The sequence below is a fragment of the Cyprinodon tularosa genome, unplaced genomic scaffold (genome assembly GCF_016077235.1).
Source record: "Cyprinodon tularosa strain WSP-4 unplaced genomic scaffold, ASM1607723v1 ctg553, whole genome shotgun sequence".
In the NCBI taxonomy this organism is placed as follows: Eukaryota; Metazoa; Chordata; class Actinopteri; order Cyprinodontiformes; family Cyprinodontidae; genus Cyprinodon; species Cyprinodon tularosa.
The window spans coordinates 423,801-438,839 of record NW_024039289.1 but is presented as its reverse complement, the minus strand read 5'-3'; the positions used below and the strand labels follow the sequence as shown (position 1 = coordinate 438,839).

At 38.7% G+C, this 15,039-nt stretch overlaps 1 protein-coding gene across 3 annotated transcripts; it reads right to left on the bottom strand.

The window, feature by feature from the left end:
- Positions 1 to 303: 303 nt before the first annotated feature.
- LOC119796619 (selection and upkeep of intraepithelial T-cells protein 5-like) lies at positions 304 to 13,740 on the bottom strand. 3 transcript variants are annotated; one of them, XM_038305248.1, is made up of 7 exons: positions 13,527 to 13,740; positions 12,062 to 12,391; positions 5,022 to 5,226; positions 4,101 to 4,165; positions 3,566 to 3,670; positions 647 to 1,067; positions 304 to 601 (listed from the first exon to the last, which is right to left on the bottom strand). In XM_038305248.1, the coding sequence occupies exons 1-7, from the start codon at positions 13,735 to 13,737 to the stop codon at positions 427 to 429; spliced, it is 1,512 nt and encodes a 503-aa protein (XP_038161176.1). In that variant the 5' UTR covers positions 13,738 to 13,740; the 3' UTR covers positions 304 to 426. The 3 variants fall into 3 exon arrangements, with proteins under 3 accessions (XP_038161176.1, XP_038161174.1, XP_038161175.1); XM_038305246.1 differs by having other exon boundaries at positions 304 to 1,067; XM_038305247.1 differs by having other exon boundaries at positions 304 to 1,067; positions 12,062 to 12,388.
- Between the last annotated feature and the right edge of the window lie 1,299 nt (positions 13,741 to 15,039).

Genomic DNA, 15,039 nt, shown 5'->3' with positions numbered 1-15,039 from the left:
ATGCCAGTTGGATACTGGGTTATGCCAGATGCTAACCGGCAATGCCAGTTGGGAACTGGTTTATGCCAGATGCTAACCGGCAATGCCAGTTGGAAACTGTTTTATGCCAGTTGGATACTGGGTTATGCCAGATGCTAACCGGCAATGCCAGTTGGAAACTGTTTTATGCCAGTTGAAGTGGGCCAAAGGACAGAGCAGGCTTATGACACTCTAAAAAGCCAAATGTTAAAAAGATCATATCGTAATTCCCAACATAAATGGTAGAAAGAAAATATTTGAATGTCGTCTTTGGTGTCAGCCCTCCTCTGACCAGATGCTTATTTATCTGAAGGATCTTAATACATTTCTGTTTTTTTTTTTCAGATGCATAGACTGTTAACGCAAACATTAAGTACATCCACATAACTTTGCTTATGTAAGAATTCCCTACTTATGATTTTGTTTGGTCTTCTCAGAAATCAGAGACTCTGACTCTTCAGCTAGATCTGCCAGAACCATGAACCGGTTATTAGGCATAGTGTACCTGCGCGGAGACCGGACAGAAGTTGGAAGAATACCAGAAAAGCTCCCTGAACGGAAGATATTGCTTTCATTTGTAGCAGGAGCTAAAGACGAACCTGAGGAAGCAGCACCGCTGCTTATAGAAAGAGCTGGAAGGCTTTTTTGTGTGCCACTTTTCAGAGGAGCGGTCGGCAGATGCTGCACTGAAAAACCTGGTTTGGAGCCTTTCCCCTTGGATGTCTGGTCAGATTTTCCACTGAGACTTGTCAAGCTGGCTGTTGGTGGTGTGTTACCTTGTTGGTTAATTTGTTGACGTGAAGAACTTTGGTCAGTTTCAGGCCGGTCCTGCTGCTGAGCTGTGTTGCATTTGGATTGAAGTTCTTTTAGGTCTGCCTCTAATTTGGCAATCAGCTGGTCTTTCTCAAAAATGTTTGACTTGAGCTCTTCGATTTGTTTGCTTAAGTAAGTGTTTCCGGCAGGTTCTGCCTGATCCCTGGGTGCTGCAGTGGGATTGGCCTGCTGTGTTGGATGAGATGGTTTCTGCGTCCGACGTGTGAAGAAAGGAACTGAGGGAAAAAGGTAAATAAAAATTAAACTTTGTTAATTTCTGTAATTTCCCTCCTTTGCTCTCTGTATCAGAAAAAAAAATCATTTGTCATATTTTGTTGTTTGTTTTACTATGTTTTTAAACGAGGATAATAGCTCTTTACTTTTTTTTTTTTACAAAATAATGGAACAAATAGGCAGTTTCAGAGGTCGTCTCAGGTGTGTAGCTCATTTAGTCATTTTCCCTTTTTCCAAGGCAGCCTCTGCTATACGTTCCATTTTCCAGGAATAAAAGATAACTCTATTTTTAAGGTGTAATACATCTGTCTGCCAGGGTCGCAAAAAAAGCACAGTATTTCCTTTTACACAATAGACCAGGGGTGGCCATGTCCAGTTCTTGAGAGCTACTATCCTGAAACTTTTAGATGTGTATCTTCTCCAGCACACCTGAATCTGATGACTGATGGGCTCTATCCCTACCACCGCTACTGCTTTTACTTCAGCCAGCTCCTTTTTTTTCTTCATTCGTCTTCCATTACTGAACAGATTGATTAATCCATGACGACAACACCAAGACACACCTTGATTAATCAGTATTTCCAGTAAAAGAAAGAGACAAAACAAAGGAGCATATCATTCAGAACAAAGACCTGGGGTTTGTTTCAAAAAGAAGGTTTAAAAACTCACATGCAAATTGGCAACTCTAAATTGATCTAGCCAAAGGTCGGGAAATTAGTATTTGGTTTCACGACAGCTACTATGAATTAGTTTAATCAAAGATGAGTAGTTTCACTCAGAGTTAAGTGTGTGCGTAACAAGTTTAAAAGGCTATAATCAGTAGAGCCTCGATTCAATGAGTCACAGTGACAACAGGCAACAGGAAGTCCCTATTTCACCCACCTGGACCTGGAGATTTTAATGAAGAAATACAAAAAAAAGGAGAATGTGTTTAAAAGACACAGAAAACCGCTACAGGACAGAGGAAGATAGCGAAGGATAAGATTATTCCTTGAGTTAATGTGTAGGTTTATATGAAGTGGCTATGGCAGGCCGTTTTTACATTTATTAAAAGCAATCTCCTCTCTGTTGTTCCATTTGTTGATCAATAAAATAAGATTCTTCCTGATCAAAATTACACTCCTAGACTGAACTATATTCACAGATTTTGTAAATGACATTTTTTCAGCAGAAACTGAATTGAATTTCAGAAAAAAAAAGATTGTACTAAAAATAATTTAAGTTTTATATAGAAACCTTTACACATTTTAAGTGACCGTTTTGACATGTATTAGTTTGACTGAATATACATTGATTATATCTGAAATACATTTCTTCCAAATCAAAATAATCCAAATGCTGACCAGTAACAATAGGAATATGGAGATCTGAAATAAATTTCTAGACACCCTGAATTTGAGATGTGTAGAATGTAATTTTGTTCATTTTAACAAGGAAAAACTGTTTTTTCAGATATCAGGAATACATATTCAGTAAAGCTTATACATATCAAAATGGCTTGCTATAGTGTGTTGTGCCCACAATGACATTACAGGTTAATTTCTTTAATAGTGTTGGATCAATGTATCCATTTAGGTAAAATCATCTTGCAGCAGGTGAAGATGAAGTCTAAAAACGTTATAACTGGTAAGACCTGTTCATCATCACCATCTCATGGGTTCCTCCTCAGCTTGATTCTGTCTTCTTTTACACAGTAAATATTAAGTGGCTGTTTGCAGCTGCTTCAGGTGTTATCATCCCAATAAATGGATGTTGTTAGCATTTATCAGTCCCAAAGTTTGGCTTCAGATTGTGCTAGTAGGCTCAGTAGATTATCACCAAGTGAATCCTAATCCTAACCCTGAAGTAATCCTAAAAGTGATCCGCATCTCGCTCATATTAAACAAACCAAAAACAAATAAATCTCATATCCTTTCCACTGAGTGGTAGAATCCTCTCCCCCAAGAAAATAATTCTCAGTGAAAAGATGCCAATTATTCTTTAATAAGTCCTCCTCAAACAGACATGCATTTGTTTTTAAAACCAAACCTGTCTAACAGATCTAGGAAATCTTATTTTTTTTTTTTTATGGACAACACTTCGACAAAATATGACTAAATCAGGAAATAAAACAACATAATTGGCTGTAGGGAGAGCGGAGACAGAGGACACTAGGAGTTTACTGAACAAAAACTACTCCCGAATAGGATAGCTCTGGGGAGAATGTTTCTACGGTAACAGAAACAGGGGTTGAGGAAACTCTTTGTGAAACGCCTGGTAATTGACCACCGATTTGATTCAGGGATGCATCTAAAAGTTAATGGATGGTAGCTCTCAATGACTGGACTTAGACAAAATAACCTGAAACTCAAACTTTTTAAAATTCCTTCCACATTGGTATTCTTCCATTGCACTTATGAACTAGAAAGAAGTTGTATGACACAATTAATCCCTAAACAGATATTAGTATAGACATGTTTTTATCTGCTCAGATTCAAGTATAAACCAGTTGCTGACTTACAAAGAAGTGTTTGTTTCTTCCATAAAATGTAGACGAGTACAAACGCAGCACCTGTGATCACCCCTGTGATCAGGATTTCCTTATAGCAATATTTCATGCAGTTACCTGAAATCAGAACAGAGAATCGATAATGAACACAGAGGGAAATACCTCAGAATCTCACAAGAAGGCCTCTTGCTTGAGGAAGAATTGGAAAGAGAAAAAAAATACAAACTGATGAATTTTTAAAGAGACAAAAGGTTGTTTTTGTAACATAAAAACTGAGATGGCAAAAGTACTCAGTTATGTTTACTTGAGGAAGTATTAGGAAAAAAATGAACAGTGTGCTGTTTTACTTTAACTTCAGTAAAAACATGATGAAGTGTCCCTATTGTTTCATAAAATGTCTCACTCCTCACCCGTCATTTCCAAGTTGCCTTATTTTCAAGATATTAAATATTGGATTTAAAAGTGAAAATAGAAAATGTTTAACTGCTCTCTACTGATAAAAATCTCCTTCTCTGCATGTGAATAAACATTAAATGCATTACTATACCTGGAACGTAAACTGTTGCATTTCTTCTTTGATTTAGCAGCGGTTGGTAAATGCTGCAGTTCACTCTGTGAAGAAAAGATGCAAATGTAAGCTTGACCTCATTCAGAGAATCCTAAAGAGGAAGTTTGTTATCTCAGCAAAGCTGCAAAAGGCTGGTTTCTCATATTAAACACAGCCGCCTGGGTTGAAGCAAACACCGTCAGAAGTAGGGATGCACGATATTGGGATTTTGGCCGATATCCGATATGCCGATATTTTAAAACTCATATAGCCGATAACCGATATCAATACCGATGTTAAAGCTCGACAAAAATAAGTAGTCATTGAAAAAATCAGTTTTGTTATCCATTTCTGACACTTTGAAAAATAATATACTCAAATATATTTTCATATGCTGATATTAAATTGATTTTTAAAAATGCGGTATCGATCTATTTTACTTTCAAAATCTCGTGAAATTTCATCGTTCTGTTACAAAGTCTCGTGATATTTTGCAAATTCTTGTGAGATTTTGTTAGTAAAATAGATCGATACCGCGTCAATATATCAACATATAAAAATATGGCAACATTTCGTGAATTTTCGGGGGATTTCGTAGCATAACGATGACATATAAAAATATTTCATTAGTGAAAGAGATTGATATGGTGTTTTTATATGGCAATATATCAGCATATAAAGATATTGTGATATTTTAATGTATCAATATTTTCTCCCTTCGTCTTTAGAAGTTTTTAACTCTGTAAAAAAGTTTTTGAGGAGGAAGAAGAAGTAGTATTTTTTTTTTTGGCTTTAGAAACTCAGAAGCTGATAAAATATCGGGTTAAATATCGGTGGGGTGGCCGATGTCCGATATTCAGTTTTAAGGCCGATACAGATAGGGGGCCGATTATATCGTGCATCCCTAGTTAGAAGCCGTACCTGTCGGTGTCAGTCTGTAAAGACAATCTCCTTGTCACAGTAAAATATCCAGCTGGCCGCAGAGCTACATGTGCCGGTTCGGCTTTCATCTCATTGCCGCTGGCATCCAGGAACGTTATGTTAGGTTCTGGGGACCAGCCCTCTGCTCTACACTCCAGTGTCAATCCCGGAGGAACAAATGATAGCTGTGGCTCAGATACAGCACCTGGAAAAGCAAGATGAAGATGATACCCTATCAAGAATACTATATATATATATATATATTATATATTACTTCAGTAGGCTTGCATAGTGTGAAGTGTTGTTTTAATAAAAAATGACTCAATTATTGTGTCGACGCTCCTTTTTTTTCATGACGATAATGAGAACTGACGAGCTAAACATGGATCTTTGTTGACCAAAACTTGACTCATGGGTGTGAGTTTTCGTCAACGAGACGAGACAAGGCCTATCGTATTTTCACGACTATAAGGCGCACATAAACGTCTTTTTTTCCCCTCAAAATGTGCGGTGCGCCCTATGTGTGTTGCAACTGCGACTTTTGAGACCACCTCATTGAGGAGATGATAAAAGAGTGGCTGAATGTAAGGAGACCAGGTGTTTTTTTTTCCACTCATCACCACACCATCGCTGTTAATCTGACTCCATGCGTGCCCATCTCACAGCTGATGTGAAAAACATGGTGAAACAAATTAATGCTGTGCTCGCTGTGAACCGGACGCAGCAGGTGCAGCAGAAGCAGCGAGTTTACATGCAAAGTTAACGGTTGACGAGCGTATAGACGCAGCAAAAGGTCCCGCAGCGCGTTTTGAGCGAGTCGGGAGCGCACCGCCAACGCGCTGCTGCTGCTCGAGATGGAAAAAATTGAAGTTTTGCTGCTGGACGCGCCGCATCAACGAATCAGAGAAGCTGATCTGGGAGCTGACAGCGAGACAGACACAGCGCTCTGATGACATATGATTTTAAAGCAAATGAAAGGGCTGGATGGATGAGGAAATGATGAAAGCGTGGCTGAGGGAGGTGTATGTGAGGAGACCCGGTGGTTTTTTTCCACGCATCACCATCGCTTTTAATATGTGACTCCATGCTTGCCCATCTCACAGCTGATGTGAAAAACATGGTGAAAAAAAATGAACGCTGTGCTCGCCGTTATCTCGGGGGTCTGACAAAGGAACTTCAACCGCTCGACATCGGTTTGAAGCGGCCGTTCAAAGTAAGGCTGCGAGCGGCGTGGGAGCGACGGATGACAGACGGAGACCACAGTTTCAGGATAAGTGGAAGGCAGCGCCGGGGCAAGTTACGCCACCGTTTGCGGATGGATTGTAGATGCTTGGACTAACGTGTCTGCTGGCTCTGTTGTTCAAGCTTTTGCAAAAGCCGGCATTATTTCTGAGGAGCCGCGCTGCACGGAAAGTGACTCTGACAGCGAAGAAGGGGAAATTGGCATGTCTGATTTAGCGCAGCTGTTTAATTCAGAAACAGAGGAGGATGACTTTGATGGGTTTGATTAATACTTTGTAATAAATACATGAATAAAGCACAATCATACTCAGTTTTGCTCCCGCTCTATATTTCTACCTGAAAACTTAATTCAACAGCAGCCTCTGGGCCGGGTCTCCTCCTCTTCAGCGCGGTGGCTGGCAGGTGTTTTTTCATCTAAATAATCTAAATCTTGCAGCTATATTTGCTGTGATCAGTGGGAATAAAGTAGTTTTAATATGTTTTTAAGTGAGAAAATACACCTGAAAACTTAATAATTGCAGTCAGTTCATCCAGATTATCTATTTCTGTCGGAGGCGGTCAGACCCCCACATACCAGCGGTGCACCGACAGTAGAAATCCTTTCATCAGCAGCCTCTAGGCTGGGCAGCCTCCAGGTTCACCGCGGCGGCTGGCAGGTGTTTTTCATCTAAATAATTTAAACTGCAGGCACTAGGATACCGGTAATAAAAGCGAACAAATTCCGTCGGCAGGTTTCAGGATTTTAAGTTAATTTAGGAGTGATCACAGCGCTGTGTCATCTGCGATGTGTCTGTCTCACGGCCAGCACCCAGGTCTGATTAATACTTTGTAATAAATACATGAATAAAGCACAGTCATACTCAGTTTTCCCCCCGCTGTATTTTTAAATACGCAGTAGAGGTATTTAAAGGTAGTAGAGGACATGTACCTGTATATAAAAAATGCGCCCTATAGTCCGGTGCGCCTTATGTGTGTGTTAAATACAGAAATGGGACACATAACTGAGAGTGCGCCTTTTAGTACCGTGCGCCTTATGGTCGTGAAAATACGGTAATAAAAATGTTAGCGGTATCAGCCATGCTGCTGCGTCCTGTTTGGGGACACAGCCCACCTGGCGTGCAGAGGTGCATGACCACAGATGGAGCATGGCAGCAGAGGCAGGGGAGAAAATAATCGAAAATCATCCGATGCTGCGTGCTCAACTCTGACAAACTCTGCTCTTCCTCCTGTGCTTGTGCAGAAATGCATGGCGAGTCTGCGCTTCTTTCTTCACCACGTGGTTCGCTCTCAGCAGAACGGCTCTTCCTGCTCTCGCTACTTAAACTATATGTGGCTAATCCTCCTCTTGTGCCAAGTGTAAAAAATCCCTTTGTCTAATTATCAAGATTTTTTTTGTTCTAGGCTACATCCAAAAAGAAATATTTCATTGCATATTGTTTATTTTTGATAAAAAGCCAAGTGAAAAGGTACATAGATCTTTGAATATTTTTCTCTCATTGTTCTTGTTTCTATCAATTTAAATATGATGTAAATGTTTCCTTGTATTGTCATTAAAACATTTTCGCTGTTTCCTTTTAATATTTCAAAATTTTTGTCAGAATATTCATTCACATGGCATTACAGGGCAATTATGTAGGTTCTCTCTGTATTTCTTATATCAAAACCCTGTGAATTTAAATCTACTTTGACCCCTGAGCAGCGGTAACGAAGGGGCAAATTAAAGTAATAGAGCCAAAATTGCCAAAGCAGAAAGAAAAAAGTTTTTGTTGTTTTTTTTTTTTTTTTGAGTAATGAAGATTGTTTGATCTGTGTATAATGCATAATTCATAGTAGATAAGGCAGTGTTTAACTTGTGATGGAAACCTTATTTGTATAAAATCATTCCTTTATTGTACATTTTGTCAGCTTGTCTGTCTGCCATACTAACCAATGTGATGTTTTGAAGTAGATCTGCTATTTTCACAGCTTCTGTAACACACTGAATTCTATAAATCAAAGTTTTCTGCCCAACAGCAATGATAAACTGGACGACAGCATTCTATACCCAGCTATTGTGGTATCTAGGCAATAGCTGTCAGTCAGGTAAAGAATCTGGTTGTTATTGGAAATTGTAAAGGTTTACTTTTTTATGAATTTTAACATAAAACTGTCATAAAACTAGTTTTAGTAGACTAAAACTGGACTAAAATCATCACATATCATAATGACTAAAGCCTCCCCGCGGTTCATCGTGGCAGCTGGTAGGTGTTTTTCATCTAAATAATCCAAACTGCAGGCACCAGGATAATAAAAGCGAACATATTCTGCCGGCAGATTTCTGCATTTTAAGGTAATTTATGCGTCAATAAACTGTTTCAGAGGAGTGATCACAGCGCGCTGTGTCATCAGCGATGTGTCTGTCTCACGGCCAGCTCCCAGATCCGCTTCTCTGATTGGTTGATGCGGCGCGTCGAGCAGCAAAAGTAAAATTTTTCCATCTCGAGCAGCAGCGTGTTTGCGGCGCCTCACGCGCATTAGATGCTTAAACGCTCCCGACGCGCTGCTTCAGCTGCTCAGACACGCTGCGCCTGCTGCTCAAATCGCGCCGCGGGACCTTTTGCTGCGCCTTGACGCGCGTCAACCATTGACTTTGCATGTAAACTCGCTGCTTTTGCTGCGCCTGCTGCGTCCGGTGTGAACGTACCATAAGATGGCTGTCAAAAACAGCACTGATACTATGTGGGCATTGTGAGAATGAATAATGATCTTCAATTTTAAGAAGAATTTATCCTGCTGCTGAAAATGGCTTCAGGAATTCATTTTTCAACTGTAGGTTCTCTAAAGATGATCGCTGTCTTAGAACTTCTTTAAAACCATCTAAAACTAAATCCTTTCATCCTAATAACAGTACTGCTATACAAAGAGCTAAAAACCTCCTATTATTATTAGGGGTGTGGGAAAAAATCATTTTGGCAATATATCGCGATTTTTGGCTGCCTGATATGATATCGATCTTTTAGTTCCTAGTATCGATTTTTTTAAAGGAACATTTTTTTACCTAAAACTGAGGGAAAATGGGCTACCTTTGTTCCTCCACTCTGGCAGATGGTGCTGTGGCGCCCTTTTGCTGTGCGGTGCAGCATATATTTTTTATAGTTGAGGCGTTCACAGTGGAAGACATGGACTCACTTAAACCCCAAAAAACATGGATACCAAAATAACTCAACCATTAATATCATCTGATGAACATATACTGCTTTTTTATCTATGCATTAAATTTTGATAACAGGAAAAAAATCGCAATATATGGTTTCAATGCAATAAAGTGATAATATCATATCGTGACCCGAGTATCGTGACAAGCATCGTATCGCAACACCCATGCCAATACTCACCCCTAATTATTATTTAAATCCTACAATTTTTAACACATTTTTTCACCTTACAACCACAAATATCACTGTATTTTATTAGTATTTAATGTTATATACTGACTCTAAATGGAGCATGATCTAAAGTTAAGTTTATTACTTGGTTTTCAATACTTATAAGCATAACAATCAATAGGTCTCCACCCATTTAGTACATCTAGAGGGGTTTTATTCCTCCCTTTCTTGGTAAAACAGCTAAAACTCAGTCAAAATGGATGAGAAGAAATCATTTTCCTAGACTTGACTGGGTTAAACTGTCACATGATAATGATTTGATCTGAACCAGAAGTCCTCAAACATTAGATGCCTATTTTTTCTTCTTTTCTTATTATGTTTTTTTTTACAGTATACGTTTTCTCATAATTACAACCATGTTCTGCTTTTTAACATATTATTAAACCATATCCATATTAACTTACTGACATTGAAGACGAGTCAGCTGGTGGTAAAAGAACCACAAAAAGGATGTGAAAATATAGCGACCTATCGCATTCCATGTGTTTTTTCTTTTCCTGAACACGTTATTTAATAAAGACTGTTAATGCTATGTCTATCCAACCTCTTTTGCGGCCTCTAACACACTTTGTTCCAGGATTGCCCTGCATCCACCTCCACACATCATCCGATCAATTCTAACCATCTCTCGCACAGCATGCCGCTGCTGCCACTACGCAGGATCTTGTGATTTTCTTTTCAAGCAATGTCTTGTGACTTTACTTGTTCCTCTCTTACAATCATTTTTTTTTTGGTAAAATGCAGAAGTAAAGCCGGGCATACACATTGCAATATTTTCACTTGTTGCACGCAGCTACAGCTCAAAGTGTACGACTAAACTGCAGGGTTTAAAAGTGACCTTACGACGGCCGACTGAATTTCAAACATGTTTGATTTTCTGCTGACCTCACGATTCTTGATCGGGAGGTGGTTGTGAGATGCTGACCGCCCCTCGTTACCCAGTGTGCACTACACGAAAGCACGACGCACAATGAGGATGAAAGTCGGCCCCATCAAAAAATTCTCACACTACTGGAGAATCGTCACTAAATGGGCATAAAATCCTACAGTGTATGCCCAGCTTTATAGTTGTTCTCTGGACAGATCCTCCCACCACAGAATTAAATATGTCCAGCGATCTGATTTTACTTTGCATTAAATCAGAATATTTTTCATGGGTTTGTAGGTTTTAAAACACGCTGTTTTCCCCAATATAACTTTAAAACGAGTTATCACTGTGGAAAAGAGAGCTTTTTATTTTAAAATTTCCAGTAGGGTCTCTTGTGAAAAGGCTCTGGTCATCCGATTTCAGAGACAGGTGCTAGCATGCTGCAATAAATTACTGTGTACAATGTAAAGGCTTTTATTTAATAGAGTACTGGGGTTCTTATTTTGAAATTCTAGCAAAGATTTGTCTTAAGGATTGGGTCAGACCCAATAGTGATACGGAATTCTTTTCCAATTCTTATATCACAATTCTCCCCTATTATTTAAAATTTAAAATCCTCCTTCTCACATATAAAACCTTAAATGGCCAAGCTCCATCTTATATCAGAGATCTGATTGTTCCTTATGTCCCTAACAGAGCACTTCACTCTCACACCTTTGTTTATAGATGTTAGAGATCGGCCTGTTTTCCAATGTAGTCCTGTTTCTCTGACCGTGACTGAGTGGATGTGCTCTCTTCATCCTCTGACATGGGAGCTGTCTTGGAGCTCGTCTGCCTGGCTGTGTGTTTCTTGGACGGTGCCACCTTTTACAGCTGCTTTTTGTGTCTCTGCTTCTGTCTCCTTGAACCCCAGTCGGCCTCAGCAGATGGCCGCTTACACTGAGCCTGGTTCTGCTGGAGGTTTCTTCCTGTTAAAAGGGAGTTTTTCCTCTCCACTCTCGCTACAAGCATGCTTAGTGTGAGGGAATGAGTCGATGCAATCAATTGGTTTTCCTAAGACAGAAAACTTTGAATCAATCTGACTGTATGATCTGGTGAACTGTAAAGTACCTTGAGATGATATGTGTTGTGAATTGGCGCTATATAAATAAACTGAATTGAATTGAATAGTAGGTTAACAGATGCTTTATTACTGTGGAAATGGTAGCCTTTAATTCTGAAATTTTCAGCAGGGTCTGTTGTGAAAAAGGCTTTGGTAGCGTATTTTCCAAAACTGGTGGAGTTTGGGTCATAATGAATTACACACATAAACTGGATTGCAATGAGTTTCATCCTGACTAACAACACAGTAAGCCCCCACCTTTTGTTTATGTAAGAAAACAAAAGCATTACATGGGTGTAAAAACTTTAGCAATTAAAAGTTATTATTTGATAGTTTGAAATGAAATAGACAAGGATTAGCTGTTAAACTCCCCTCAGCAGTCAAGAACCTTCCCACCACCTACCCACAATGAGATTCAGTGTTGCTTCAATCTGCAGCTGGCTCCCCAACCTGGTCCTGCACTCATACTGGCCCTCATCAGACAGCCGCAGCTCTGTAATGGTCTGAGAGATGTCCCCCTGCTTCACTCCATCCACTGAGATGCTGGTCCTGTTAAGGAAGGCTTTATTTTTCTCCTCTATAGTCTCATGGCCATGGCGGAACAGGAGGGTGATAATCGAACCTCTATCCTTCGACCACTCCACCGTGAGGAGGTTGTCCGTGCGGTTAGTTTGGCACGGTAGGATGATTGTTCCATTCACATAACCAACTATAGTTTTTGATGCAGCATCTGCTGCAGAGGGGGGAAAAAAAGTAGACATGTTAGCAAAAGTGCTGCACAGATTGTAATTATTATTTTTTATTTACAAACCAATAGTTTTTTTGTTTGGCTTTTGAAAGATACATTAAATGTCAGGTTTAGGACGAATCCATCTCCTTTGAGGATGAGGTATTTTTTCCCATAATCAGCCCTAATTAGAAGCACTCAGCCATCCCAACAATAAAGCAGAACAATAAAACTAAAAGTCAAAAAAGTCTTAATATAAATGACCAAACTTTTACACATATATTGGTTCAATTAGAGGTCACTTAACATATTTTTCCTACATTTCATAGTTTTCTTGCATTACTAATAAACACCTAATTAACAAGAAAATCAGATATTGCTTACATGGTTTATTATCCTCAACAACCTATTTCTCCTAAATATGAAATATTTAATTCATTATCTACTGTTATTTCATTTTTATTAAAATATATGTTGTTGTTTTTTTACAAACTAAGCTATTGTTGAAAGGGGGATTAAACAATCCCTGTGTAACAATGCTGTATTTACTATGTTATGATTGCATCATAGCAGTGTGGATATATGCTTTCAGTATAAAACAATAAAGTTCCAGAAGTTTGATCAATAATGATTTATAACAGATTAAATCTACTTAATATTTACAATAAATATACGATTCTAAATAAATCTTAAGCTTTTTAATCTATAGGGTTTTTAATCATAATGGTATTTCTCATGTTTGGGGTGATATTGCGATAAGGACCCGGATATAAAAAAAAGGAACATTGGAGAATTAAATGGCTTTTTCTTTAAGCGGAAACGCTCTTTGTGATTAATCATAACTACGATAAAGACTATTGATTTCCAGGCTTCATTAATTATATTTGCAAACATTTGGGCTATAAAATCACGCAAATATCAACTCAGTTTGACGGAATGACTGAAAAGATGCAGCAACATGGAGTTTGACGCACCGAAGAGAAACTTTCTATCTAATTCATTGTCTTTCAACTTCAGCCGCGCTACTTGACGCACAGAGAAAAACAACAGAAAAGGAAACAGTAGCTAAAAAGCGAAAGATGCGATTTGTTGATCTGATTAATCAAGTTTAGCAGCAAAAATAGAAACATGGAGGTCCTACCTGAGGAGCACAGGCCAGAGAAGAGAAAAGCGAACCAGATGAGAGCAGCCGACAGCCTGCATGTTCTACTGATAGTTCTGCAAGTCTGGGATATTAAATCTAAATTAATTAGAGATTGGCGATTAAGACGGCGAAGTTTGGCCATTGTTAGTCCTACAGGGAAAACTAGACGCTGTTTCTTCTCCTGGTTCTGAATTTCTCCGCCGCCCATACTACCGGTGACGCAGTAAATGGGAGGGAATAAGGAGCGGATTTAGGAAATTTGGGGCCCTAGGTAAAGACAGGCATGGGCCCTCTGAACTGAGTAGACAACACATAAAAAAGACCCATTATATATATATATATACAGAGATGGCAAAAGTACTCACTTTCCGTACTTGAGTAAAAGTACAGATACTTGTGTTTAAAAATACTCTGGTAAAAGTGGAAGTACTGATTAAACTTCTTTACTCAAGTAAAAGTAACAAAGTACAGGCTTGTAAATTTACTTAAAGTATAAAAGTAAAAGTAGAAACCACTTTTTTCATGCCGTTGCCTACATTTTAAATGGATGTCTGCCAATAGGACTAGATCTCCGTTGTGTTCATTTTCAATCATCTCGTCGTCCATGCTACTATGCTAACGCCACCGCCACCAAGCTGCAATGATTTGCCGCCAATGAATACCGCCGAATCTGTCGATTCATCTTGTAGTGGTGCGTCAAATGCAACGTAGATTCCCATCCAATTAGATTGAATTTGGTATTGATGAGGTGAAAAATAATAACGGTAACTCCATTGAAATGATTCAAAACTAAAGTAACGAGACAATATTTTAAAATGTAAGGAGTAGAAAGTACAGATATTTGTGTAAAAATGTAAGGAGTAGAAGTAAAAAGTCGCCATAAAAATAAGTAGTAAAGTAAAGTAAAAATATCAGAAAAATCTACTTGAGTACAGTAACGAAGTATTTGTACTTCGTTACTTCCCATCTCTGTATATATATATATATATATATATATATATATATATATATATATATATATATATATATATATATATATATATATATATATATATATATATATATATATATATATATATATATATATATATATATATTTATATATATTTATATATATATTAGTGCTGTCAAAATTATCGCGTTATTAACGCGTTAACGCGAGGCCATTTTAACGGCGATAATTTTTTTAACGTGAGATTAACGCTATGTGGTTTTATGGTACAATTTTCCAAGTACATCCCGCTGCAGCCTGCGGGAAGGCGGGGCTATTTTCCCCCAGTGTATGCATTTCTCATAGGCTTCGAGAGCGGACCTCCTCAAGGGAAAAAGACGCTCATACACTGGGTGACGCTAGTGCCTTTTCTTTAAGCCCCACCACCAACAAACAAGTTGAGTGTCTGGTAACTAGTAGCAACCTGAAATACGCTGAGAAAACAGATTACTGAGGTGAAATGGAATCTGCTACGGCACTCTTGTCGGTATCGTGTGTGTGTGTGTGTGGGTGGGTGTG

What these genes read in the sequence shown, in the direction of transcription:
- LOC119796619 (XM_038305246.1), bottom strand. Translation starts at nt 13,737, where the DNA reads ATGGGCGGCGGAGAAATTCAGAACCAGGAGAAGAAACAGCGTCTAGTT. An exon ending in TTACAGACTGACACCGACAG is followed by an intron (nt 4,166 to 5,021) that starts GTACGGCTTCTA and finishes TTTTCTTCACAG; the next exon opens with AGTGAACTGCAGCATTTACC. An exon ending in GAAGAAACAAACACTTCTTT is followed by an intron (nt 1,068 to 3,565) that starts GTAAGTCAGCAA and finishes TTTTTCCCTCAG; the next exon opens with TTCCTTTCTTCACACGTCGG.